This window comes from Euleptes europaea, chromosome 13, assembly GCF_029931775.1.
Source record: "Euleptes europaea isolate rEulEur1 chromosome 13, rEulEur1.hap1, whole genome shotgun sequence".
In the NCBI taxonomy this organism is placed as follows: Eukaryota; Metazoa; Chordata; class Lepidosauria; order Squamata; family Sphaerodactylidae; genus Euleptes; species Euleptes europaea.
The window spans coordinates 39,913,614-39,939,743 of record NC_079324.1 but is presented as its reverse complement, the minus strand read 5'-3'; the positions used below and the strand labels follow the sequence as shown (position 1 = coordinate 39,939,743).

General features: G+C 48.5%; 1 protein-coding gene across 1 annotated transcript in view; it reads left to right on the top strand.

The window, feature by feature from the left end:
• LOC130486114 (gamma-aminobutyric acid receptor subunit beta-4) overlaps positions 1–22,431 on the top strand; it is a 73,746-nt gene extending 51,315 nt beyond the window's left edge. The window contains exons 5-9 of the mRNA XM_056859315.1: positions 6,888–6,970; positions 7,952–8,089; positions 17,514–17,666; positions 20,300–20,556; positions 21,794–22,431. Of these exons, the coding sequence (XP_056715293.1) occupies positions 6,888–6,970; positions 7,952–8,089; positions 17,514–17,666; positions 20,300–20,556; positions 21,794–22,171 (1,009 nt within the window). The 3' untranslated portion in view covers positions 22,172–22,431. The remainder of the gene's footprint in view (positions 1–6,887; positions 6,971–7,951; positions 8,090–17,513; positions 17,667–20,299; positions 20,557–21,793) is intronic.
• Positions 22,432–26,130: the final 3,699 nt, after the last annotated feature.

The window sequence follows — 26,130 nt, the reverse complement described above, 5'->3', positions numbered from 1 at the left end:
AGTTGGCAACCCTACAAATTGTAGTGAACCACCAGCATCCTCTCTTTAGCCAGGACTATTTTAAGTGTGATAACATTCTGGATGAGTCCACACTGAGATGATTCCTCATTATGGTCTCATTGCTGCATTCTCAGCAGCAGTGAAACATCCATATTCTCAGGTTTTTCCCATTAACTTGCACCCACAATTCCTGCCCCACCCTCACCACTAGAGGGGTTTTTTGGGGGGCTGGCTTAAAAAAACCAGTAATAAGCACATCACTGCAGTGTTTCAGCGATATACCTGTTGCCTCTTCTTTCTTTGTTTCTTTCTTTCTTTCTTTCTTTCTTTCTTTCTTTCTTTCTTTCTTTCTTTCTTTCTTTCTTTCTTTCTTTCTTTCTTTCTTTCTTTCTTCTTTTTCAAAGTTATCCAAAATCCTGTTATGAGCCAGGGCTTGTGGGGGAGGTAAGGCATTGAGCACAGGGGAATTGGGAAGAATGGAGCTGGATGCGGGCAGGAGTTTTGGAAATCCACACCTTCCCCATCCACATGGCGGCTAACCCACTTTGATTCCAAATGTGTCCGGAAACATCGAATCAAAGGAATGGAAGCCACAAAAGGTGATGGAAGGAATAGAATAGGTTGTATCCATACACCTTCAGCTCTTGTGCTATCATTGTGCTGTAGCAGTCACCCGCAACTGCATTATCTCTTGTGAAGGAATGGACTCACAAGCACCTCCCTTTCCTTCAAGTTGTTCCCTGGGACGTCAGAAAAAAAACCCTGCCGTTCTCCTACGTCTCTGCCTGGAGATGACACCCCTTCCCCTTTCTCCCCAGGATTGCCTAAAACAATTGGGGTAACCACCTGCTGCCACCAATGACTCTGACAGTATCTCCTGCCAGACAACTCTGTACCTGTGTTGCTGTTTAGAGGCTCCGCCTAGTTGCTGCATCTCCCACTACACTCCTACAAGCAAGCGTGGGAGTGATCTATCGCAACTTTGCAATTTAGAGCTATCATGCTCCGGGGATGGCAAGCTTCTCTGCTGCCTCTCCCTGTTACCGCACCTTGGATAGCATGTTTGGATCCTTTCCAGTCTGGTTTTAGGGCTGGTTATGGGACTGAAACAGCCTTGGTCACCCTGGTGCTGGGAGATGGACAGAGGGTGTGCTACTCTGTTGATTCTCCAGCCTCTCAACTGCTTTCAATGCCATCAATTATGGTATAATTCTCAACCAGGCTGGGATTGGGAGGCACAATTTTACAGTGGTTCTAGTCCTACCTGGAGGGTAGGTTTCAGAAGGTGAAACCACTGGGTGAGGTCATCTAGAGATTTGGGCTGGGTTGTCACCAATGTACTGATGACAGTTCTTTCTCAGACTTCCAGACAATCCCAGGCTGTAAAAACCCTGAACCTGTGCCTGGAGGCAGTTTTGGAGTGGATGTGGGCTAATAAAACTGATGCTTAATCCCAATAAGATGGAAGTACTACTGGTGAGTGGAAGGTCTGGCCAAGAATTTAAGGTGTCACCTGTTCTGGGTGGGGTTGAACTCCTCTTGAAGGAGCAGGTCTATAGTCTAGGGGTGCTCTTAGACCCAGGCCTACTGCTGGATAATTCTGTACATTTTTAATTTGTTAGCTGCCTTGGTGGCCCTTATCAGGACAGAAAGTGGGGTATAAACGTTGTAAAGTTAAAATAAATAAATAAATAACAAATAAATGGCTGAATAGGCATTGTTTTTCCCCCCAGAGATCAGACTTGGAGCATTTAAAATATAAACAAGTTTAATAAATGAATAAAAATATTGCACAAGTTGTGTTCAAGTGTTTCAGGCTCAGCAAGGGAACAAAGAAAAGGTGAAAACACCATCCTGGTTCCTTATACTAAGCAGTTTCTAAATGGTGTTTATATGGGCTAACTTTTCTTGAAGGTGCAGTCGTTTGAGGTTCATCATTACATTAGATCTCGTGGCTGCGACTTCTGTCCATTGTCTCTTGTCACACGGACAAGATGGAGTCCTTAGGTATAAGCAAAATCCATCATGGCTCGTGCTCCCAACAACAGAGCAAGAGAGTCAGAGAGCTTCCTCCTCATGTCCTGAGTTTAAATAACCTCTGTATTTCTTCCCTCCCCTCTTGGGATGACCTTCCTGCCCCTTCCTGCCACAAAGGAAGAGTTTTCCTTCCTACACTTTAGTCTTCCCAGCTTCATGGCTCTGCCTGACCTACTAGCAGGGTGTGAGTTGGTAAGCCTTTGTCCTACCTTGTCCAGTACCATTAGCATGACTGAGATCTTGAGTGCCCTGTGCTTGATGGCTGTCTTCTTCAGCTCCTCCTCTCTGCCAGCTACTGGTCTGCAGCTGTGCTCCTGTACATGGCATTAATTGAAATATTGGGGGTGGATTCTTGGAGGGAGGGCATTTCTCCATTCCCCACATAAACAAGCCAATTCAGTTGCAAAGGATCGCTACAGTGTAATGATAGAGCAATATCCAGTGATTTATAGGTGTCACCGTTTTTAGAATGGTCCAAAAAATCCTGCTGCAGTTTGAGAGCCAGGGTGGAGCAAATCTATGTGAAAGCTGCCTCTGGCACAGAACTGACATTGTAGGGTTGCCAGCTGTTTATTTTAAAATTCTTGCACTTGGGCTGGGCTCAGTATATTGGGGGGGGGGGCAGAACCCATGGGAAGGTTCTCTGTTCACTTTGGGTTGGCTACCCTTACAAGCCACATGACACAGCTGCATGTTACCAGATCCTCACACATCAACTCACACAATCCCAACCACAAGGCTATGTACAGATGTAAGATTTTCAGAGGAATCATAGAGGGACCACCAGGGTCATCTAGTCCAACCCCCTGCACAATGCAGGAAATTCACAACTACCTCCCCCACCCCACACCCCCAGTGACTCCATGCCCAGATGATGGCCAAGATGCCCTCCCTCTCATGATCTGCTTAAGGTCATGGAATCAGCACTGCTGACAGATGGCCATCTAGCCTCTGTTTAAAAACCTCCAGGGAAGGAGAGCTCACCACCTCCCGAGGAAGCCTGTTCCACTGAGGAACCGCTCTGTTAAAAGATTCTTCCTAATGTCTAGATGGAAACTCATTTGATTTAATTTCAACCCGTTGGTTCTGGTTGAAGTGGAAGCCAGTCAGATAGCACCACTGCTGCCCAGAGTACCTGTGTGCATTTTTCCTTTCCCACTGAGAACTCTAGTCAAGCTAGCTTTTCAACAAGCTTCCAACTGGAAGAGCAGATTCCTGTTCCCAGAATGGGAACAAAAGCAATTTCAACATTGCACTTGTAGATAGCCATGGTCCCCATCAGTCTTGCAAAAGGGATGTGTCTGTGTGAACACTAAAGCAGTAGTCAGTCTGATCACTGTCCAATGAAATCCCTGCATGCCAACTGTTCTGACAACTGGTTCACATATACAAGCCATCCACTATTTTTCTCCAGACAAATCTCCCGGGTTTCATCAGCCATACAATAATGACATGCACTGAAAATATTTGTCCTGCCTTTCCCAGCACAAACTGTAACAAAGTTTTAAAACCAATCCTTGTAGAATGTAATATAAAAACTCATAATTACACTTGTGCAAGATAAAACCCGTCAGCAATATATATTCCAGAAGGCCCATCCAAAAAGCTTACCAAAGGCCTTCACAAATACCTGAAGATCATGAGAGAGGAATATAAGGGCCAGATCAGATAAGACACTGAAACTCCATAAATAGAGCTTCCAGCATTCTGTAAAATGTATTTATCAGGTTGCAGTGCCCCATGGCATGAGAGGAGGTAGAGTTGAACCTCCCCCCAATACCAGAAAGACAGCATTGCGTACTGGTTAGAGTTCCAGATTAGGATCCGGGAAACTCAGGTTCAAATCCCCACTCACCGGGTTTCCTTAGGCCAGTCTCTTGTTCTCAGCCTAAACTATCTTGCAGAGTGGTTGTTCTGAGGATAAAATGGAGCAGAGTAGAGCGGTGATATAAGCTACCTTGGGTCCTCATTGGGGACAAAAGCAATTAATTTATAAATAAATATACGTTTTCCTACCCTCATCCCACCTGTTTCCCCAGCATCTTATCTGGTTTGGCCCTTGTGTTGGGGCCATGGCTCAGTGGTAGAATATCTGCTTTGGATTCTAAAGGCGCCAGCAGCTCTATTAACAAGACCTGGTAGGAGGTGATGTGAAAAACCTCCACCTGATACCCTGGAGAGCTGATGCCAGTCAGAGCAGAAAATACCTTGCTAGACAAAAGGTCTGACTCAGTATGTGGTACCTTTGTCTACAGATTGCTACAAGGAGCCCTTATTTGCCCCACTGGGGAAACAGACAGGTACCCATATCAATATCCATATGCTTGCCCCAATGGGGCAAATAGGCAGGAGATGGATCAGCTCCTCTCACCTCCTTTTAATAATAGAGATTTCTCTCCTCCTTCACTCTCCACTTTATAAGCAAATGGAGACAAAGGTACAAACTGCAAATACAAAAACTGCTATCCTCATGCCTAGTAGTAGTTGTTTATTGCTCATTAACAAAGTCATAAAAAGGTAAAGGTCCCCTGTGCAAGCACCGGGTCATGCCTGACCCATGGGGTGACGTCACATCCTGACGTTTACTAGGCAGACTTTGTTTACGGGGTGGTTTGCCAGTGCCTTCCCCAGTTATCTTCCCTTTACCCCCAGCAAGCTGGGTACTCATTTTACCGACCTTGGAAGGCTGGAAGGCTGAGTCAACCCTGAGCTGGCTACCTGAAACCGACTTCCGTCGGGATCAAACTCAGGTCGTGAGCACAGCTTTTGACTGCAGTACTGCATTTTACCACTCTGTGCCACGAGGCTGCATAACAAAGTCATAAGCATATACAAATAACACATAGATGCCTAAAATGTATAAAATACATGAAGTGTATAAAGCTTATAATAAAGTTATACATGTTCAACAAAATCTCTTAGGCCAAATGCCAGCGTCATTTACTGGGACAATTTTAAAACCATTACCTGGGTTAAATATTTGGCGACCTGATGGATTTTCTCGATATCCACCTCTAAATCTGATAGGAGAAAGGGAACAATCCAGACTTCAGAGGGAAGATTGTACTTTGTTAAGCTAGGTGTGAGCCACGTAGTTCTCTCCTTGTTCCAATTTTTGCAAAATAGAAGTGCCCTAAGGTTTCTATTTCACTGGTTCCACAATCACACAGGTGGTCGCTAAAGTAGTATGAGTCTAAAGGTGTTTCCAAACTGAGGGCTTCTTTCTGTACAGCCTCACATCAGCTGGATAGCTCTGGACTGCCGCTTGCCATCTGTAAGCAAGGGCCATGCTGCCATGGCTCGGAGCTATCCTAGCTGCTGGGGAGAAGGAGGGGTTCCTTTTCCCTTTGAAAAAACCGCAAGTGCTTGTCTGAGTAGAGGAATATGTGGCATCCCAGTGGGTCTTGGGAACAATGATTGCATTTCTCATCTTCCTTGTACTTTCTTTCTGGGAATAGCTGTTAGGTGATGGCTTGAGTGTGTGTGTGTGTGTGTGTGTGTGTTTTAAAGTTGATGATGCTCATCTGTTTATATTTTGTCTATGATGGCAGGATTTATTGTTGATTTATTGACATGTTGCTAGAGGCCCAGCGGGACTCTTTAAAGCTATTTGGTGGGGGAAGAAAAAACATAAAAATAACTAAAAGGGAGTGGTGGGAAAAAACACTTTTTTGCAAATTGTGATCATTTAAAAGTGGTACAACTAGGCAGGGAGGGACCAGTGATGCTATGGGCAGGCAGTCATGTCACCGGCACCATCCAATAGGTGCCAACAGCATTCTCTTGACCGCCATTTCCACAGCAAAACATTGTGGGATAGTTGTTCTTGCTAAGCTATGGATCAAGTAGCACGCACCAGCTTCAATTGATGAGCTGTGTGCTGGGAAACCATCCGTATTAGCTCTTGTAAAGTGCAATAGTGCCTGAGTGAACAAGCGAGGAGTTAGTGATGTGTGTGTGGCGCTTCCAGGTAAATCCAGGTCTGGAGAGGCTCTAAGAATTGCATTGGTGGGATTATTTGGCAAGTGCCGCTCCTTTCACTCTCATGTGTACACGATTCCATCTAATGCAGCCATTAAGGTGCGGCAGACCTATTCTGCATGCGGGGCGCTCTGAGATTGGGATGGATAACCGAGACGCTGTGTTTAGGCTGGATCAGGCTGTCCTGCGGAACTGAACCTGGCTGATTTTGTGGACTGAAATGGAAGGCCTCTTTCAGTGTGTCAATTCTGCATTTGCCGATCACGGTGGCGTTTGCCATCTTGGCATTCATGAATTCGTTATTTGATATTCATGAATTCGTAATTCTCTCTTCTCTGTTGGTGAATTGGGGATTATGTAACTTGTTTATGTAACTTATGGCTGGTGATTTGTGGGTCGCATGTACCACAGTGGCATGTGGGGAAGGAGTCGAGGCTGCATCGAATGTACAGAAGCAATGTTTTGAAAACCCAAACGCTCAGTGACGTGCAATTTCCAAGTCAGATTCAAAACGGCCCATTTTGTTCCAGACCACATGATTGAACCATCTCTTCCCTAACAAGCCTAGAAGATCCGAGTCATGTGCGTTCTCTCTTTGGTAGATCTGTTTTCTTCCAGACCTCCCCCTGCACCGTCACAAACACAAACGTCGCTCTTCCCACTCTTTCCCATGCGCTCTCTCTCCTCCCCCCTTTTAATAGAGATACAGGCTGGCTGCAGTGAGTCACGAATGATTTAAACCATGCAGTTGGGGTTGAGATGCGCTGCACTCCCTACACACACTCCTTCCCCACAGTCTCGTTCTCTGGTTGTCATAGCAACAGCAGCTCCTCATGCTGACTTGTCTTCCTTCTCTCTCGTTTTTTCAGAATCACCACCACAGCTGCTTGTATGATGGACCTGAGGAGATACCCTCTGGACCAGCAAAACTGCACGCTGGAAATCGAGAGCTGTGCGTATCTCTATACCTGGGCCCAAGGTCTCCTTGGCAACAGCGGGGGTGTGACCCTGGAGGAAGGGCCAAAAGGGCTCCTTCTGCTTTCCTCCTGCATTCTGCCACCACTGGAACACTCCTGAGCCTCTTCCTCTTGATGCTCAGCCCCAGGCAGAATGCGGCAATGTCCACATCTATTTTTCTTGGCCGTTACAGACTAGAGCTGCTCTAGGTAATCATGTGAAGCATCAGCTGCCAAATGCAATACTACCTTGACGTCTTTTTTAAAAAGTCAACTTTCAAAGGGTTCAGACTCCAAGAACTCAAATCTTTGATTTCAGCTGACCATCGTAGGTCCCCCAATCCAGAACCAGCACAGAACAAGTAAGGTTGCCAACCTCCAGGGAGGGCCTACAGATCTCCTGGAATTACAACTGATCTCCAGATGATAGAGATCAGTTTCCCTGGAGGAACTGACAGCTTTGGAGGGTAGACTGTATGGCATCACATCCTGTGGAGCTTCCTGCCCTCCCCAAAACCTGCCTTCCCCAGACTCCACCCCCAAATATCCAGGAATTTCCCAACCTGGGGCTGGCAACCCTAGGCCCTCAGCTATCCCTTCCCATCCTCTCATGGAGATTGGTCAGACTCCAGGGAGGCTTGCAAAGGACCCAATCTGTGATGCCACAAGGTGCACCTACCCTAGTAGGAAGGAAGCCAGTGGTAATCTGTACTGCCAATGCAAGCCTTCAGCCAGTCTGTCTCGGAGAGGGTGAGTAATGTCACTGTACCCAGAGGCCTTTGCCCCAGACTCTGCAGATGCCAAGGCTTCCAACCCCTTTATCCTGCCCCTGTCAGGAAGCACAAAACATCTGGGCTGGGCAAGAGTTTTGGTCATGCATGGCCTCAAGGAGGCTGCCATCTTTGTCAAACATCTCTAGTCACTGCAGCTATTTGTCTTAGTTCTCACTGTGCTCCCCTTTTGCTCTCTCCATCCAGATGGCTACACGATCGATGATATTGTCTTCTTTTGGCAAGGAAACAACTCAGCTGTGACTGGGATGGAGACGTTGGAGCTGCCTCAGTTCACCATCATTGAGCAGAGGCTGGTCACAAGAGAAGTTGTCTTCACCACAGGTGGGCTCCCTTCTTAGATGCATCCTGAGTTTCTCTTGGCTAGCAGAAGCAGAGCTGTTGCCTTAAGTTTATTTTACTTATTTATTTAAAACATGTTATGCCAATTAAAAATGCAGTTATAAAATTCAGTTAAAACACATAAACACACAGCACTAGGAGGGCTGATACCATTATTGGGGGTATGGCAGACAAAACAAAAAGTGTAGAGACCCCAGCCCGCAGTAGCGGCCTTGCGTGCTTTCCCTTTTCCCTCGCTGTGGGGTCTCCTCAGCCTCAGACCACTCAGCCGGGGAACTGGAGCGTCTGTCCCCGTCCGCCAGGGTTGTGGGCTCTGCGCAACCAGCCCTACCCAGGCAATCTTCCTCGGCCTCCACCCCACAATCCCTTTTATATGGTTTCCTCCCCTTGTCTCGACCCCCCGAGCTTACAAGAATCAGCCCTGCTTCTGTCAGCCTGGGCTGCCCCGCCTGCCCCTCCCCCACCCCGGTCTCGCCTGCCCGACGATCAGCTGGCCGGAGGGTGGGTGGGGCGGTTGGTGCGCGGACACCGGCTCAGCCCCGTCCTGTTGGCCAGCGGGCTCCTCCCGGCACGCTCTCCTCGACTCTCCGGCAGCTCCTCCCCCCGGCCGGCTTCCTGCGTGGGAGAGAGGATGGGCCGATAAGGTCGCGCCAAGCTGGCTCGGCTGCTCCTGGCCCTTGCAGGCGGGGCCTCCTCTCTTTCCCCCAGCTCCAGCCGCTGAGTAAAGTGGGACGGGGGGTGGACCTCCCAGGCGTGCCCCACCCCGGCCCTTCGCTCTCTCTGGGGCTGGCCTGGCTACCGGCTCTCCTGGCTCTTGGGTAAGTCACTGGGTGGGGGAAAGGCCCACACCGGGCCTTGCATGGGCCGTCGTGGGACACAACCCCCCCTTTTAGGTCGGACCGGAGAGAGGTCGTCCGTCATTTCATAGGCTTGTGACAGGTAGTCCATCAACACATTGTGGGCCCCGGGTCTGTGTTGAATGGTGAATCGGAAAGGTAAGAGAGACACATACCATCGGAGTATGCAAGCATTGTGTTCCTTCACCCGACTCAGCCACTGGAGGGGGGCGTGGTCAGTGACCAGTATGAACGGATTGTCGGTGAGGTAGTATTGTAGGGCTCCTATGGCCCACCTCGACCGTGGCGTAGTTACGCTTGGTGGCCTGTAGCTTCCGACTGAGGTATAGGACCGGGTGCTCCCATCCGTCATGTACCTGCATCAGGGCTGCTCCCAGCCCTGACCCAGAGACGTCCATATGGATGAGGAATGGGCGGTCGAAGTTGGGATTCCGTTCTTAAATCCTGAAAAGCTTGTGTCCGCCGTGAAGTCCACTAGATCTTCTGCGGCTGGGACTTCTGGAGACTATCAGTCAGCAGGGCCGCTCGGCTGGCATAATGGGGAATGAATCAGCTATAATAGCCCACGACGCCCAAAAACCTGCGGAGTTGACGCTTAGTCTGAGGTGGAGGAAGGGCCTCTAAGGAAGCCACCTTTTCGAGCAGGGGTTTCAGCTGCCCTTGACCGACCATGTACCTGAGGTACTGGAGCTCCCTGAACCCTATACAACTCTTGGAGCATTGACTTTTAACCCGGCCGTCACCAAGGCCTGGAGAATGGTTGCCAAGTGATGGAGGTGAGACTCCCAGGAGGGGCTGAAGATCACGATGTCATCAATGTAGGCTAGAGCAAATTGGTGACATTGAGCCAACACCCTGTCCACCAACCTTTGGAATGTGGTGGCGGCCCCATGCAATCCGAACGGCATTACTTTGAATTGATACAAGCCAGAGGGTGTGGCAAATGCTGTCTTCTCCTGATCTCTGGGTCGCACTGGGATTTGCCAATACCCCTTGGTTAGGTCCAACGCTGACACGTACTGGGTGGTGCCCAGTTGGTCGATAAGGAGGTCAGCTCAAGACATGGGGTAGGTGTCGAACTGCGCTGACTTATTCATCTCCCGATAATTGATATAGAAATGGACACTACCGTCCGATTTGGGCACCAGCACAATCGGACTGCACCAGGCACTGCGCGAGGGCTTGATGACCCCCATTTCTAGCATCTTAGCCACCTCGGCTTCCACTTCCTGCCACCGCTTTCAGGGAATAGGCCTCCAGGGTGCCCTCACAACCGTGCCCTCAGGAGTCCGGATCTCATGCTCGACCACTATGGTATGCCCGGGTCTAAGGGGAAAGGCTGTGGCCTGCTGGTGGAGTACGTCCCCTACCTGGGCCCTCTGTTCTTCCGTTAGGTCATTGTCAACTTGAGGCATCAACCCTTCTTGCCGACCGGGCTCCCAGGGTACTTCTCCTTCGGGTAAGTCCAGTGGTTCCTCCCCCAGACTACATCGATCTTGCCCCACTACCTGGGGAACCCACTCTTTGAGGTCATTGAGGTGTACTTGTTTCCGTTGTCGGCATCCCGGACCACACTGTACCTCATAGATGCAAGGTCCTAATACCTTGGTGACCTCGAAGGGCTCTTGCCAAGGTACCCCGCCCCCTGGGCCAAAGACTCGACTCTGGACCAGGACCTGACTGCCTAACTGGAGGTTTCAAGGTTTGGTCATCCGGTCATAGTAAGTTTTCTGAGCTTGCTGCGCCTCCTGCAGGTTCTGGGCAGCCACCTCTGGGGCCACACGCAGCCTCTCTTGTAGCTGCCTCATGTACTCTGGGGCTGCCTGCCCCTCCTCCACAGGCTCTTGCTCGGCCCACTAACCATCCACAACCCCCAGAATCCCTCGGGGGTTCTGCCCATACAGCAGCTCAAACGGGGAGAACCCAGCTGAGGCCTGCAGAGTCTCCCACAACGCGAATAGGACAGGATCTAAGGTACAAGTCCCACAGTTGGGGCCAGTCTCCAGCTAACTTTCCCAGCATGCCTTTGAGGGACCTATTGAACCTCTCTACTAGCCTGTCCGTCTGGGCATGGGCGACTGATGTAAAGATTTGTCATATGCCGAGGACCCTACACAGCTGCCTCGTGATGGCTCCCGTAAGGAAGCCCCCCGGTCCGTCAAGATTTCTTTGGGCAACCCCACCCTCGCGAACAAGTTGGTCAGCACTCAGCACACCCCTGGCACCTGCATTTTTCTCAAGGGTACTGCCTCCGGGAACGGAGTGGCGTAGTCAACAATTACTAATATGTACCGGAACCCACGGGCCATACGGGCTAAGGGTCTGACAAAATCCATGCCTATATGTTCAAACGGGGTCTGGATGGTTGGCAAGGGGTGAAGCAGGGCCCAGGGCGGGGCTTGTTGGGTCCACTGCGGGGACCGGGGGCAGGACCGACAGAAGGCTTTTACCTCCCTGGAGATGGCAGGCCAAAAGAACCGGGCCAAGAGCTGAGATAAGGTATTCTTTACCCCCTGATGGCCCGCCCAGGAGTGGTCATGGCTTAAACGAAGTAACTCCTCCCGGTATCTCTGGGGTACCAACAGCTGATATACCTCCCTCCCAGCCTCTTTCACCATCCGATACCAACTACCCCGCCGCAAGGCGATATGCACCCACCACCCCGCCCGCCACCCATCTTGTAACTGACCCTCACTCACAGCCACCATTCCTCACAGGGCCTGTAATGACGAGTCTTGGCCTTGGGCCTGTTGGAAGTCAGGGTCTCCGACCCAGTCTTGGGCTCATTCAGACATCCCCTGGGTTCCTCCGGTCGTCTCCTCACTTCTTGAAGGGCCCAGGCTGTCGGCTTCTTTCTCTTCCCCGAGGTTGGTTTCCTTCACTGGATCCTCCTCCCGATGGCAACTAAGGGCACGTATCATCTCGTGGAAGCAGGGGGCATCCTGCCCAATCAGGATCGGGTAAAGCAACGCCTCCACTCGGGCAGCCTCACATTTGTAATAGCGAGACTCCCATTCTAAGCCGATGGCCACTACGGGGTACTTCTCTAGGTGCCGGTGGAAGCAACCACTGTCGCAACCCAGATGACTGACAATTCCTCAGGCAAAAGGTGAGTCTGCACCATAGAGATGGAAGAGCCGCTATCTACCAACGCCTGTACAGACCTCCCCTGAAGCATGACGGAGGCTATCAACGGAGGGGGCCAGGCCCCCCAGTTCCCACCTGCATGACCTCCTCCCATCCGAGTTCGCACTCCATGAGGGGGCACTCTCTCTTAAAATGCCCCCACTGACTGCAGGTGTAGCAGGGCCCACGCCCTTTTGGCTCTCCAGCGCTGGGGTCTTCCTCGGCTGGCGTCTTTGGCCCATCCATTGGACTCCCTAGGACAGGACTTGGGGCCCCAGGAGGAGGTACCCAGAGACGGGGGCTGAAGCTGTTCAGGACACAAGGTACCAACCATGCTCGTCCTCCCCGGAGTAAGCTGGTACTATTCCCTGCTCGACTTTCCCTTCTGGGCCCATCTCGCATCTCCAGGGATGCCACGTTCTCTAAGAACGTCATGGCCTCTTCTAGTGTCTTGGGCTTGTTACACTGGAGCAAATCTTGGGCACAGGTTGGCACCACCTGGACCAATTGTTCCAGTATCATTTTGTCACTGATAGTGTGCTCCCCTGCGGTGGTGGGCTGCAACCACTGATAGGCTGCATCCCGGAGGGCCGTCACAAAGGCCCTAGGGGTTTCCCCCTTCTTCCATGTCATACTTCTAAACCGTTGGCGGTAGGTCTCTTCGGAGATAGCGTAGCACTCTAGGACGGTGGCTTTCAACCGGTCGTAATTGGCGCTATCCATCTTTGACATTGCTCTCAAAGCCACCTGGCCTGGCCCTGTCAGCTGGGGCCCTATGATGAAAGCCCACCTTTCTATGGGCCAGCCCAAGGCTTCGGCCGTCACTTCGAAGGTGTCGGGATAGCTGTCTATATCTTCTTCGGGCCCTAACTTGGCCAGAGGGATCGGGGGCACTCTTCCGAGTGTCCCCTTTCCACCGACCCCTCCGGTGGCGCCCCGTCCCGCCTCGAAGGCCTTGTGCATGTCCCACATCAGCGCTGCCTGCGCTTCCTGGTGTTGCAACGACATATCTTTCATGAGGCGAAGCTGTGCCTCCTGCTGTTGGTGCATCATGTCCTGCATGAGCAGGCTTTGTTGCGCTGCCAGCCATTTTCCAAATTGTCCCAAATCCGCTGAGTTGGAACCCCCGGCTTCCGTGGCCTCCATGGGACTGCGAGAGGCGGGGGTTGAGGGTATCAGACGCGCTGGCCGCAGCAGGGGCCTACTTGCCCGCCAACCTGGCGGTGTGGGAATTTGGGGCGGGGGGTTCTTCACGGTGACCCCCCTCTTGTGCCCGCATTCTCCACCACTCTGTAGAGACCCCAGCCCGCAGTAGCGGCCTCGCGTGCTTTCCCTTTTGCCGACTCACTGGGCTGTGGGGTCTCCTCGGCCTCAGACCACTCAGTCGGGGAACTGGAGCTTCTGTCCCTATCTGAGTCCGCCAGTGTTGTGGGCTCTGCGCAACCAGCCCTACCCAGGCAATCCTCCTCTGCCTCCACCCCACAATCCCTTTTATATGGTTTCCTCCCCTTGTCCCGCTCCCCTGAGTTTACAAGTATCAGCCCTGTTTCCGTCAGCCCGGGCTGCCCTGCCCGCCCCTTTCCCGCTCCAGTCTTGCCCGCCCGATGATCAGCTGGCCGGCAGGTGGGTGGGGCGGTTGGCGCATGGACGCCAGCTCAGCCCCATCCTGTTGGCTGGTGGGCTCCTCCCAGCACGCTCTCCTCGACTCTCCGGCGGCTCCTCCCCCCGGTCAGCGTCCTGCGAGGGAGAGAGGATGGGCCGGTAAGGTCTCGCCAAGCTGGCTCGGCTGCTCCCGGCCCTTGCAGGCGGGGCCTCCTCTTTCCCCCGGCTCCAGCCGCTGGGGGAAACGGGACGGAGGGTGGACCTCCCGGGCATGCCCCACCCGGCCCTTCGCTCTCTCCGGGGCTGGGCTGGCTACCGGCTCTCCCGGCTCTTGGGTAAGTCGCTGGGTGGGGGATAGGCCAGCGCTGGGCCGTCGTGGGAGAAAAAGGTCTTCACCTACTGGCAAAAGACACCGATAGAGGGAGGCAGATGAATCTCCCTGGGGAGTTTTGGTGCCAACACGAAGAAAACTCTTTCTCGAGTCACCACCTGTGTAGCCTCAGATGGCAGGGGCAACTGAAGCAGGGCCTTTGAAGATGACTTGAATGAGAGGGGTATGTTTATATGGTAGAAGGTGGATCCTACAACCCACTCTAGTCAACACTCTGGCTGAAGCAGTTTGTACCAACTGTAACTTCCAGACAGTCTTCAAGGGCAGCCCCAAGTAGAGTGCCTTGCAGTAATCTAATCTAGATGTTACCAGTGCATGCACCAAAGGAGCAAGACATTTTCTTCCCAGGAAGGGCTGTAGCCTTAAGGCCTTGCTGTAGCTGTTGAAGAATCTGTCACCCAGGCTCATAAAACATCTTTCTCCTTAGAAGAGACATTCCCCCTGCAGTATGTACGAGAAAAATGCTTCTGCTAGAATGACACCTAAACTACTCTTGCTGGCTTTGGAAGTATCGATATTAATTGGGCCAGCATTTATATTGTGGAACAATCCTAAGCAAGATTACTCAGAATCCTACTGAAATATTCTTAGCAAGGGCTTGCTTCCAGGAAAATGTTTTTTAGGCTAGCACTATTAATCGATTAATCAGCTGAAGTTACAGGCCTGATTTAAAAAGCAATCCCTTGTATTGTATACATTCAGGAGTGTTACAGGAAGTTCTGTGCGGTGGTACTTCCACAGATATCCCACTCTTATGAGTAGGGTTGCTGGGTCTCCCTTTGCCATTGGCGGGAGATTTTTGGGGTGGAGCCTGAGGAGGGCAGGTTTGAGGAGGGGAAGGACTTCAATGCCATAGAGTCCAATTGCCAAAGCAGCCATTTTCTCCAGGTGAACCGATCTCTATTGGCTGGAGATCAGTTGTAATAGCAGGAGATCTCCAGCTAGTACCTGGAGGTTTGCAACCCTACTTTTGAGCATAAACCACAGACTCCATTACCTTAGGGTTCTTCAGTAGGTAGGGCTGGAAAGGAGGAGGAGAAGGAGAAGAAGAAGAGTTGGTTTTTATATGCTGACTTTCTCTACCACTTAAGGGAGAATCAAACCAACTTACAATCGCTTTCCTTTCCTCTCCCCACAACAGACACCCTGTGAGGTAGGTGGGGCTGAGAGAGCTCTAAGAGAGCTGTGACTAGCCCAAGATCACCCAGCTGGCTTCATGTGTAGGTGGGGAACAAACCTGGTTCACCAGATTAGCGTCTACCATTCATGTGGAGGAGTGGGGAATCAAACCCGGTTCTCCAGATCAGAGTCCGCTACTCCAAACCGCCACTCTTAACCACTATACCATACTGGCTCTCCGGGGAAAGCTGCAGGGATGGCCCTGGAGAGAGACAATTGGTTGAGAAAAAAATAAACATGACTCTTAAGGTACCTAAAAAGCTAACAGGGTTTTATTGCAATAGAAGCTTTCACAACTAGAGCTAACTTCATCAGCATCTAACAAAGCAGCTATAGTCCATGTAAATTTATGCCAGAATAAAATCTTACTCTTTAAAGTGCCACATAACTCCTGTTTACTTTTTGCTGCAGCAAACATGCCTAACCCTCTATGGAGCAAGTGACAGGGAAGAGAAAAAGAGTGGTGGCAAGAAAAGGATTTTATAGGCATTCGGATGTTCTCTAAATATGGTTCTTTGGCACAGGTTACTAGGATTAGCAACCATGACTCCAAGTTTCCCCCCAGTTTTCTCTTGCCTTTTTCTAACTGCTTAGCTTTGCAAAATGAAGAACTTCTGGATTGGTGTTTTCATATTTGTTTTCAGTTTAGCAAACTGTTATTCTATCTGTTTGCTTTACTTAAAACATTTATTAGGCCACTTTTCTCCCAGTGCTGGAACCAAGGGTGTAGCAACAATAAAAACAGTACCCCAAAACATAATTTTAAAAGCAACAGAATTCAAACAGAAAAAACTTTAAAAATAAAATTCAACTGAGATTGCAACCTTTCAAAGTACCCGCAGAACAATCATCTTGGGGAGCTGGGAAAGGCTCAGGCACAGAAACCCCCCGTAAAAGAATATACCCTTGCCTGGATCAGAAGGATCGAAAGGCATTGCTGTATCATTTGATTTCAAAGAGAGAGTTGCCAGCTTTGGGTTGGGAAATACCTGGAGATTTTGAGGGTAGAGCCTGAGGAGGGGAGGGTTTGAGAAGGGAGGGACTTCAATGGAATATAATGCCATAGAGTCCACCTTCCAAAGCGGCCATTTTCTCCAGGTGAATTGATCTCCGTCACCTGGAGATCAGTTATAAGCAGGAGATCTCCAGCAACCACTTGGAGGCTGGCAACCCTAAAGAGAGAGACCTGTTCTGAGGAAGAAATTTTGTCTTTCCTTGTGTGCATTTGCTTGGTTCAAACCATTTGGCTGAGCCCTCCTCCTTTATGCAGAGGAAGCCTGACTCTGCCATCCCAGTGCCTCATTTATGATGTCTGGTAGCAGCAATAGTTGGGTCTTTCTTTCTTTCTTTCTTTCTTTCTTTTTCTTTCTTTTTCTTTCTTTTTCTTTCTTTTTCTTTCTTTCTTTCTTTCTTTCTTTCTTTCTTTCTTTCTTTCTTTCTTTCTTTCTTTCTTTCTTTCTTTCTTTCTTTCTTTCTTTCTTTCTTTCTTTCTTTCTCCCTAGACCCTGCAGTCACCAGCTTTCCATCATGCCCAGCACCATCTTTTTCTTTCCCCCAACACATTTTTGCTTATCATTCAGCCTGCAAAGAGCTTGGACAAATTTTGTGGTTTGCTCAGTGTGTTGTGATATTTATGGTCTGGTTCTGCTTTGGCTCTTGGATTCCCTCTCTGTGTTATTCTTGAAGTTTCTTGTCATTTTCTTTTTGAATGTCTGTATTCTTTTCCGCTTTTTTATTATGCCTTTACATTTACCTGTGCAAAATTACACCACATTATTTACTTGTGGCATTTACTTCCTGTTCTTTGTCGCTCATTGAGTTATTTGGGGCTCTCTTGCCTATCCTGCTTTAACATCTTCCATTCATACTCTACGGCCCTATACTGTAAATTCCACAGCATTTGCCAGTTCAGTAAAGCCTTTCTAAGTGTTGTTTTTATGTCACTCATTATTTGGTGGTTGCCCAGTATAGGATCAGTAATTTAACATTAGCTTTAGGCAACAAGCTGGAATTTGGGACCAATGCGGCTTCTTAATTAATCTTCTTTCCTAACCCCCATCAATGAACAGTTTGCAGGGAAATACCCTGGGGTTTGAAAAAATTGCACCTCTTCCCTAAGATGGATAGCTCGTCCCCCCAGTGCTGGGATTTGTGCAGTCAGAACCAAAAAGTAAGAGATTCTTCCCACTGTAGAGAAAAAAAATTCTGTCTTTGCCCATTTCCTAAAGTTGACCTATCATTTCTCTGCCAGGATCCTACCTTCGGTTATCCTTGAGTTTCCGGATCAAAAGGAACATCGGCTACTTTATCCTGCAGACTTACATGCCTTCTATCCTCATCACCATCCTCTCCTGGGTCTCCTTTTGGATCAACTATGATGCCTCTGCTGCCCGGGTTGCCCTTGGTAGGTCTTTTGTCTCCAAGCTGCTTTCTAGGTTTTCCTGGCTTGAGGGAGGGAGAGAGAACAAGGACCATGTGGCTGTCTGAAATGTTGCTCATTCATCACTTATGGAGTATCTCAAACACTCCTTTTCATAAGAAGAGCATAAGAAGAACTTGCTGGATCAGACCTGCAAAGTTGCCAGCATCCCCTTTCCCATAGCCAACAAGTTGCTTCCAGCAAGGCCACAAACAGGATGGGAAGGTTTTTCCCCACTGTTGACCCCCAGCAATGGGTATTCAGAGGTAGACTGCTTCTGAAAAGGGAAGTTTTGTGTCTTATAATGGAGAAATGTGGAATCAAGCAAAATTCACCTTTAGGGGAAGGGCATATGGGAGAGCACATGCTCTGCCTTCTGAAAGCTTCTTGGTTCAATCCCTGTCATCTCCATTTTAAAGGAGCACAAGTAGCCAGTGCTGGGAAAAACCCCTCTTTACCCATGACCCTAGAAAGCACCTACGAGTCAGAGGAGGTGGACAAGTGGTCTGACTCAGTAGAAAGTAGCTTCATCAGTTCACAATTTGCCACTGTGGCCTTTGATAGGCCTCTTGGCCTCTATGTATTTTTCTGGTTCCCTTGTAATTTGTCTGGTTCCCTTTACAAATTGGTTGCAAATGTCATGTATGCTGGAGATGGGCCAACAGACCTTTTTGGTGCATAGCAGAGTTGAGCTTTTAAGAAAAACTGGAGGGTGCTGCTTGAACTAGGAGGCAGCTACCAAGAGGCTGTTTTTTTCAGTTTTTGAAGACTGACAAAAAGATTTCACACTCAGAAGGGAACATTTTCAAACAAGAGTACTGCAGATGAGCAGCTCACCCACTACTGACTGGCCCAGGATCATTTAAATACTATGCAAATTATGTTGATATGCAAAACAGTCAAGTTAAAAAGTTGCGCCTCAAATGGTATGTTTGCTACAGCCGTCAGTGCAGAACAAGCTCTCTACCTGACACCGACAACGAAGGTCACATTTCACACAAAACACCAAGAAGCTCAGTTTTAAGAACAGCTTGCTGATGGCCCTGTTTTGTGCTCAGCTATCTAATTGTCCCAGGTTTTTGCAATGTTCCTTTTGGGAAGGGTAGCCCAGACTAGCCCAGTCTCATCAGAGCTTTGAAGCTAAGCAGGATTGGCTATGGGATGGGAGACCACCAAGGAAGGCGGGGGTTGCTGTGCAGAGAAGGCAATGCAAACCATGACTGCGCATCTCTTGCCTTGAAAACCCCATGGTCCTGGGGTCGCCATGACTCAGTTGCAAATACACACTACACAATTATTATTATTATTATTACATAAGAAGAGCACTGCTGGATCAAACCAGTGGTCAATCTAGTCCATAATCCTGTTTTACACAGTGGCCACTCCAGTTGCTCTGGAGGGCCATTGGACAAGGAATAGAAGAAGAGTTGATTTTTATATCCTGATTTTTTCTACCATTTAAGAAGTCACAAAGCAGCTTACGATCACCTTCCCTTCCTCTCCCCACAACAGACACCTTGTGAGGTAGGTGGGGCTGAGAGAGTTCTGAGAGAGTTTGACTAGCTCAAGGTCACCCAGCAGGCTTCATGTGTAGGAGTGGGGAAACAAACCCCATTCACCAGATTAGAGTCCACCGCTCTTAACCACGACACCACGCTGGCTCACACTAGCACAGGTATTTAGAAGCTTGCTGCCTCTAAATATGGACGTTTCCTGTAGTCACCAAGGCTAGTGAGCTATTGATGGGCCTTACCTACCTGATGAGCAAATACAGATTCGATGACAAAGAGTCTTGTGGCACATTGAAGACTAATGAATTCCTAGTGACATAAGCTTTGGTGAACCAAAGCACACTTTGTTAGATACATCATGTGCATCTGATGAAGTGGACTCTAGTCCACAAAAGGTTCTACGACAACAAACTCATCAGTCTTTAAGATGCTACAAGACTGTTTGTTATTTTGGCAGCTGCAGACTCACACGGCTCCCCCTCAGGAATTTTATAGTAGAAGGAAGCTGCATCTGCCCGTTTTCGAGTTGCCACTGAATTTTGCCTACAGAAATTTCGTCAGCATTCATGAAATTTCTCTCAGGTGGATTTTGACCATCTCTACATTGCCTCCTGAGTTTTGCCTAAAGGGAAAATTTGAGCTTGTCTATGGAAATCATGCATCTGACAAACCATTGGTAGGATTTTTCAGGGAAGTTAAAAAAACATTTTTTTTTACAGGATTAACAGCCGTCCTTCGTGAAGGGGTTTATATCTCTCTGATATTAAAACTATTGAGACCAGTCATTTTGATGACACATAATAATTAGTCATTTGAAAAATGGGGCCCAAAATTTAAAATTTTTAATTTGGACTTTGAAATTTATGTGTTTTTTTTATCTCATCTAAATGCATGTCAAGCATCAGTTAAGCTCTGCTGCGAACCATGTCTGTCCATTTTCACTCCTCTTTCACATCCACTATATAGACAGATGCCAGGCACGGACCGCTGTTGAAAGCTCAAGCAAAGTGACTGCAGCCACCCTTTGCTTAGCAGCCAACCACATGGAGTTATCCCTTGCTGTAGAGCCCTTGCTGAGGAACAGCGCATGCTCTTGTGTCTTTGCAGGGGTCACCACGGTGCTCACCATGACCACCATCAACACCCACTTGCGAGAGACCCTCCCCAAAATCCCCTACGTCAAAGCCATCGATGTCTATCTCATGGGCTGCTTCGTGTTTGTGTTCCTGGCACTCCTGGAGTACGCGTTTGTCAACTACATTTTCTTTGGGCGAGGCCCTCAACAACAGAAGAAACAGAGCGAGCGCATCAACAGAGCAAATAACGAGAGGCACCGATACGAGGAGAAGCGGATGAGAGAGCAGGTTTGTCTCCTTCTTACACTCTCGCTGCAGCAGCAGGGTGGGGGGACACATAGGACATGCAAGGAAGTCTCAGCATGTACAGGTTTCTATCTGCAAAGCAGGTTCTGAAGGTTCTGGGTGGGGGAGTGTGGGGGCAGAGGGTTTTTAACCTTTCCTTTTTATTTTTATTTTTTAAGAATATAAACAAAACATGAAAGAAAAGAGAAACAAAGGGCCATGTCATGACCACATTTACAATGAAATCTATTACACCAAAAGAAAAAGAAATATATATATATATAACAATGGTGATATTATGAACAATATGTAATAAAGGACAATGGCAATTATGAGCAGTATATAATAAAGTAATAATGACCATTAAACAATAATTATTGTAATATTTTAGCATAAATCATAAAATGCTTTGGAATGTAATAAACACAATATTTATATTAAACAATGTTTTAAAATGAGTTATGAAGTAAAACAGATAAAAAGTATATACAGTATTAATTATTGTTTTATATTTCTAATAATACTTAATTATTGTTTTATGTTTCTAAGAATACTTCGTAAACATTGACAATTAAGTCCCCCTCCCCATTTTTGACACATATTTGATATAATATATCAAGAAGATTTTTCAGAATTTATAATTCTATCAATAATCTCCTTTTCTAGTTCTCATTTTTAGGGATTTTTTTTATTGTTCTCATAATTTGTCAATTTTACCATTACTGCATATTCAGTTAGTTTGCTCTCCCAGGCCTCTCTGCATGGGCACTCTTTGGCTTTCTATTTTGGCTTTCTATTTTGCAAACTCTGGCTGCTGTAATCCTATATCTCAACACTTCTTCCAAAAAATTTTGGAATTTATTTTGGCAAACACCAGTCATTTTGTCCAATTATCCCCCTGCCCCGCACACGCACACACACATTACAATTGTTTGTTTCTGGATTTTTCAGAGTTAGAGTTTGAACGTTATTACATGAAATCTAAAAATAGGACTGCAGTTTTGCTGTAAGTTAAATACATTTTGCTGAGACCTGGTTGAAAGCAGCAGGTATCTCTTACTGTAGTCTGTGACCCCCCTCCCCCCGAGTGAAAGCGCTATGGAATTGTCTCCGTGCAGTCCTGCTACCAACAAGCCATTGAGCAGATGCTGCCAAAACAAGCCATCAATTACACCTAGGGGCCCAGTTTCCAACAACAGATTGAATTTTCACTCCGTACAATGTCTCTCGTCTTTTCCAGGTCGACCCGTACGGTAACATCCTTCTCAGCACTCTAGAAATGAACAATGAGTTATTGGCTACGGACATGATGAGCACCGTGGGAGACTCCCGAAACTCTGTCATGTCCTTTGAAGGATCAGGGATCCAGTTCCGCAAGCCGCTGGCCTCCCGAGATGGCTTTGGACACCACCCCACCTTAGACCGCCACGTCCCGCTGTCCCACCACACTGCCGCCCGCAACCGTGCTAACTGCCGACTCCGCCGGCGGTCGTCAAAGCTGAAGCTCAAAATCCCGGACCTGGCAGATGTCAGCACCATTGACAAGTGGTCACGGATCATTTTCCCAATCACCTTTGGATTCTTCAACCTGGTTTACTGGTTGTACTATGTCAATTGATGCCTGCAGGCTCCGCGAGAAATAGGGAAAGACACTCAAACTATGACAACACCACAGGAGTGCTGCAGTCTTTGGGGTTTGGGTTTTTCTCTTACTTATGACCAATGCTTAATTCTCCCCCTCCCCACCTTTGGTTTAAGTTTCTCCTAGATATCTCTTCTCTTTTTCAGCACATTCGACACACAGCCTATGTGTGGTGGAAACGGGCATGTGGAGGGGGGAGGGGTTGGTTTCGGGGATGAACAGGGTCATCTTTCTCTTGGTTGGTTTTGAGTTTCTTGCTTGATGAACTTCACCACTTTGGGGGGAAAAACATCTTCCTCCTGAAAAACAAAGCATCCCACCCCCCAATGTTGCAGTTGACTCGATCAATAGGGTGGCGCTGAGTGTGGTAAAGTTGGAAGGTGCCGACAGATGCACAGTTATTAAGCTCCACCGGCTTGTGAAACTCTCACTTCCTTGTTCTGGGGGTCATTTCTCTCTCTTTCTTTCCTCTCTCTCTCTCTCTCTCTCTCTCATTTATTTCATTTGAAGAAGGAACTGCATTCTCACACAGCATGAACTGCCTTTCTTCTTCTTCTCTCTCTCTGTCTCCGGAGTCTATGAGAAGCTTTCTCAAAAGGAAATGTCTACGTTGCATCCCCATTGGGCAGAAACAGGAAATTATCCAAGGGAAGGGGAAGAAAGGGGCGGGGCAGGGAGGGAAGGCCCACATCAATCAAAGGCACGTTTCTAAGCTGCCTCTCCCCTTTTTCAGGAGTTTGGGAGCTGTCGTTTTGTTTCTGGTGCAAATGTGCGAGCGTCTGTGTGTGCGTGCACGCGTGCAAACACATTTTCTGGCCTGGGGAGGGGGGGAGCTGTAATGTCTTTTGTAGAAAGAAGGTATTGGTGAGGTATATCTGGAATGTGGGAAGTCTTGTGGTTGTATTGTGAGTCCCAGGAATGTAAGGGTGAATCCCAGCCTCAGGTATGTTCAGGCAGCTAAACTCAGAAGATGGTGACACTTACTGCTTTCATAACATGGTGTCCCCAGATGGGAGGGAAATGGTGGCAGCTGTGGCGATCAAGGCTGGGGCAGCATCTTTCTGCAGACAAGGTTCTGGAATTGGCTCATTTCATTTCTAGCCAGAGAAAGCTATGGGAGATCCTCCCAAACTCTGTGGCAAGAAAGAACCAGGGGTTTTTTTTGTGTGTGTGTGGGGGGGAGATCTAATGCCCAATCCTTCAAGTGAACCTTGATTTCCCATCATGGCCTGAATTGGCATGCTGTAGAAGAGGCATGCCCAAAGCACTGTCCCTTACCACCCCAATTTTCCTTCGGATGCCCAGGGAATGCCTGAAGTCTGGTGAAGCATGCCGGAAACTGCACAGGTCTGCAAGGAAGTGAAAGCGGCCAAGCAGCTCAGCAGTGCTTGGAAGAATCCTCATCTGCTTGTCTCAAGCCTCAGATCTTATTGCTACCAAGTCATGATGAGGAATTGCATTAAGCACTTTGGACATTTTGGCTTCAGTGTTTCCCTTCATCACTGCATGAAGTCAATACCATGTGAAAAACAAACCCAGACGTGCACAAGCTTCGTCAGCTCTTTTGAGGACTCCTGTTGCTATTCTCTACCACTCTCTCCTCACACACTTTGCCTTGATCCAGAATTGCCCTTTTCCATCTCCAGCATCTTCCTCATCCCCTTCTCCATTCTTGGTGCCAGATGACTCGAACTGGGAGCATCTCAAAAAGCCAAGGGACATTCCACCTCAGCAGATGCAAATGCCATACTAAAAATAAATGCAACTTTTTTTATCCTTTGTGCTTATAGTGAGTTACAAAGTTTTGAAGGATCCTCCAACTTCATGTGCACCATCTACTGAGTGCGTTTTTTTTATTCTGCCCTTATTCTCAGGGTGGCATATATAGTTCTCCCTTCCCCATTGTATCCTCACAACAACCCAGTGAGGTAGGTTAGGCTGAGAGAGAAAGACTGGTCCAAGTTCACCTAGTGCACTTCATGGCCGGGTGGGGATTTGAACCTGGGTCTCCCAGGTCCTAGTCAGGCATTTCAGCTACTACTCCAGCTAAACCAGTGAAGAGTTATCCCCCTCTGAGACCACCCCCTCCATGGGCAGCTTTCCATGCTCTGCCCAATGTTATCTGGTCAACTCCAGATTTGGGGATGCGCTTCTTGTTGGGAATAGGGGTAACACATCAATGCTGCATGTTACAGCTACATGCTGTATCGAGCATGTGTGTCTTTAGCTGAGTTTGAGCTCATGAAAGACTGATGCTTTTGGCTGAGAATGTCTTGTGGAGAAACACAGAACAGTTCTCTGCATATTGGGGTGGGTTGTTGGATCCCCTTTTGTACCAAGAAATCCTGAATTGATCCATGATAGCAAGGCCCATTTTGGGTCATTAGTGGTGTGTGTGAGTCTCTCTGTCACTCGCAAATGTGCATTTGCTTCAGACGTGCAAATCTAGCAACTGCACCTCTGTCTGCTGTATTCGGACCTCATTTGCTGCAAAGCAGGAACCTTTGTACATTCGACCAAGGAAAGGAGGGCACCAGCCAAATTGTGGGGGAGGGGGGTAGAGGCCATCATCGTTTAGTAGCTGCCCCACAGCAGCCACAAACTTCTCACTGTTTGGTCAAAGGGTTTGGCTACAGGACCAGAGCTGTCCCTTGCAACTCCTGCGTTCTGTGCGTCTGTCACCATCACTAACGTCTTTCATTGACTGCAGTTCCACCTAGTCACCTCCTGTACCAAAAATAGCCCTATTTTTACGATTCTATCCTTCCGTCAAGGACTTGCTTGGAAATCATCCTGACAGTTCAGAAGCAGCCAGGGCTTCCCGCACGAGGCTTTGTCTCCTCAGCAAGAGTTTGACCGACATCTTCTCCAATGGCTGGAGGCTAATGAGCCACAGTTGCTGCTCAGCCTTCTTCCAGGCCACCCCGAACTTCAGGATTTCAAGACCATTTGGGCTGATCCTCTGCTCTACAGCCTGTGCAAAAAGCACGGGTTGCTTCTGTTTGTGATGCGGATGCAACCACAAGGGAGAAGAGAGTATCTTCGCACAAGTGAAAATTGGGCGACAACCGGGATCGCTCAACCGGTTGCTCATTTGGGTCACTGTGGACTAGCTGGAGGAGCAACGTGAAGTTTTATAGTCATCAAAATTCATTTTTGCGAGGTGGGGGAAAGGAGGACAATCTCAGGACAGCGCAACCAACACGTGTGCTTCATTTCCCGCTGCTGGCATAGGGCCGTCACTCAGGGACTTTTCTGAATTGGGGACTGTCATCCTACCAAGTTAACCCCCTTCCCCCTCCACACTCCACTCCTTCCTCCATGGAGGAAGAACAAAGGGAAATGAACATGCTGATCAAATGCCATGTGAATGGAGAAAAGGACAGCTTTGGGGGTGAAAGACATTCTATGCTTATGATTCAAAGCTTCAACCAGAAGGTTGCCTGTCCCCGATATGGGAAAAGTACACAATCCTTGGAACTAAGAGGAGTGTCTCAATGGACATCCATCTTGTAGGCTCCTAATATCGGCATATCTGGCACATTTAAGTGGGGCCAGGGCTCAGCTCTCCCCTGCTCTGCCGTGATCACCCCCAAGTTCCTACTGTTTGGTAATTTGGCAAGGGGGGTGATAGATTTTGAGCTTTGGCCAGTGTATCAGAGAAATTCTGGGGAAATAAAGTGTGTGGTGCCAGCTAGACAGGGGAGGTTGGAAACCAGTCTCTTGGGCTGGAGGGGAGAGCAAGCAGCCTGGGATGCAATTCAAGGTGGGGGGGGAGTGATGGGATTGTGGGAGGGCCTTGGCTAGGGAGTCTTAAAGCAACCCCCTGGCCTGTATAGATTCCAAGAGTATTCTGACTGAGGGTGGGGGGAGGGCACTGATAGGGCTCTGTGGTAGCTCAGAAAGGGATAATAAGGTGCATCCTAATTGCCAGT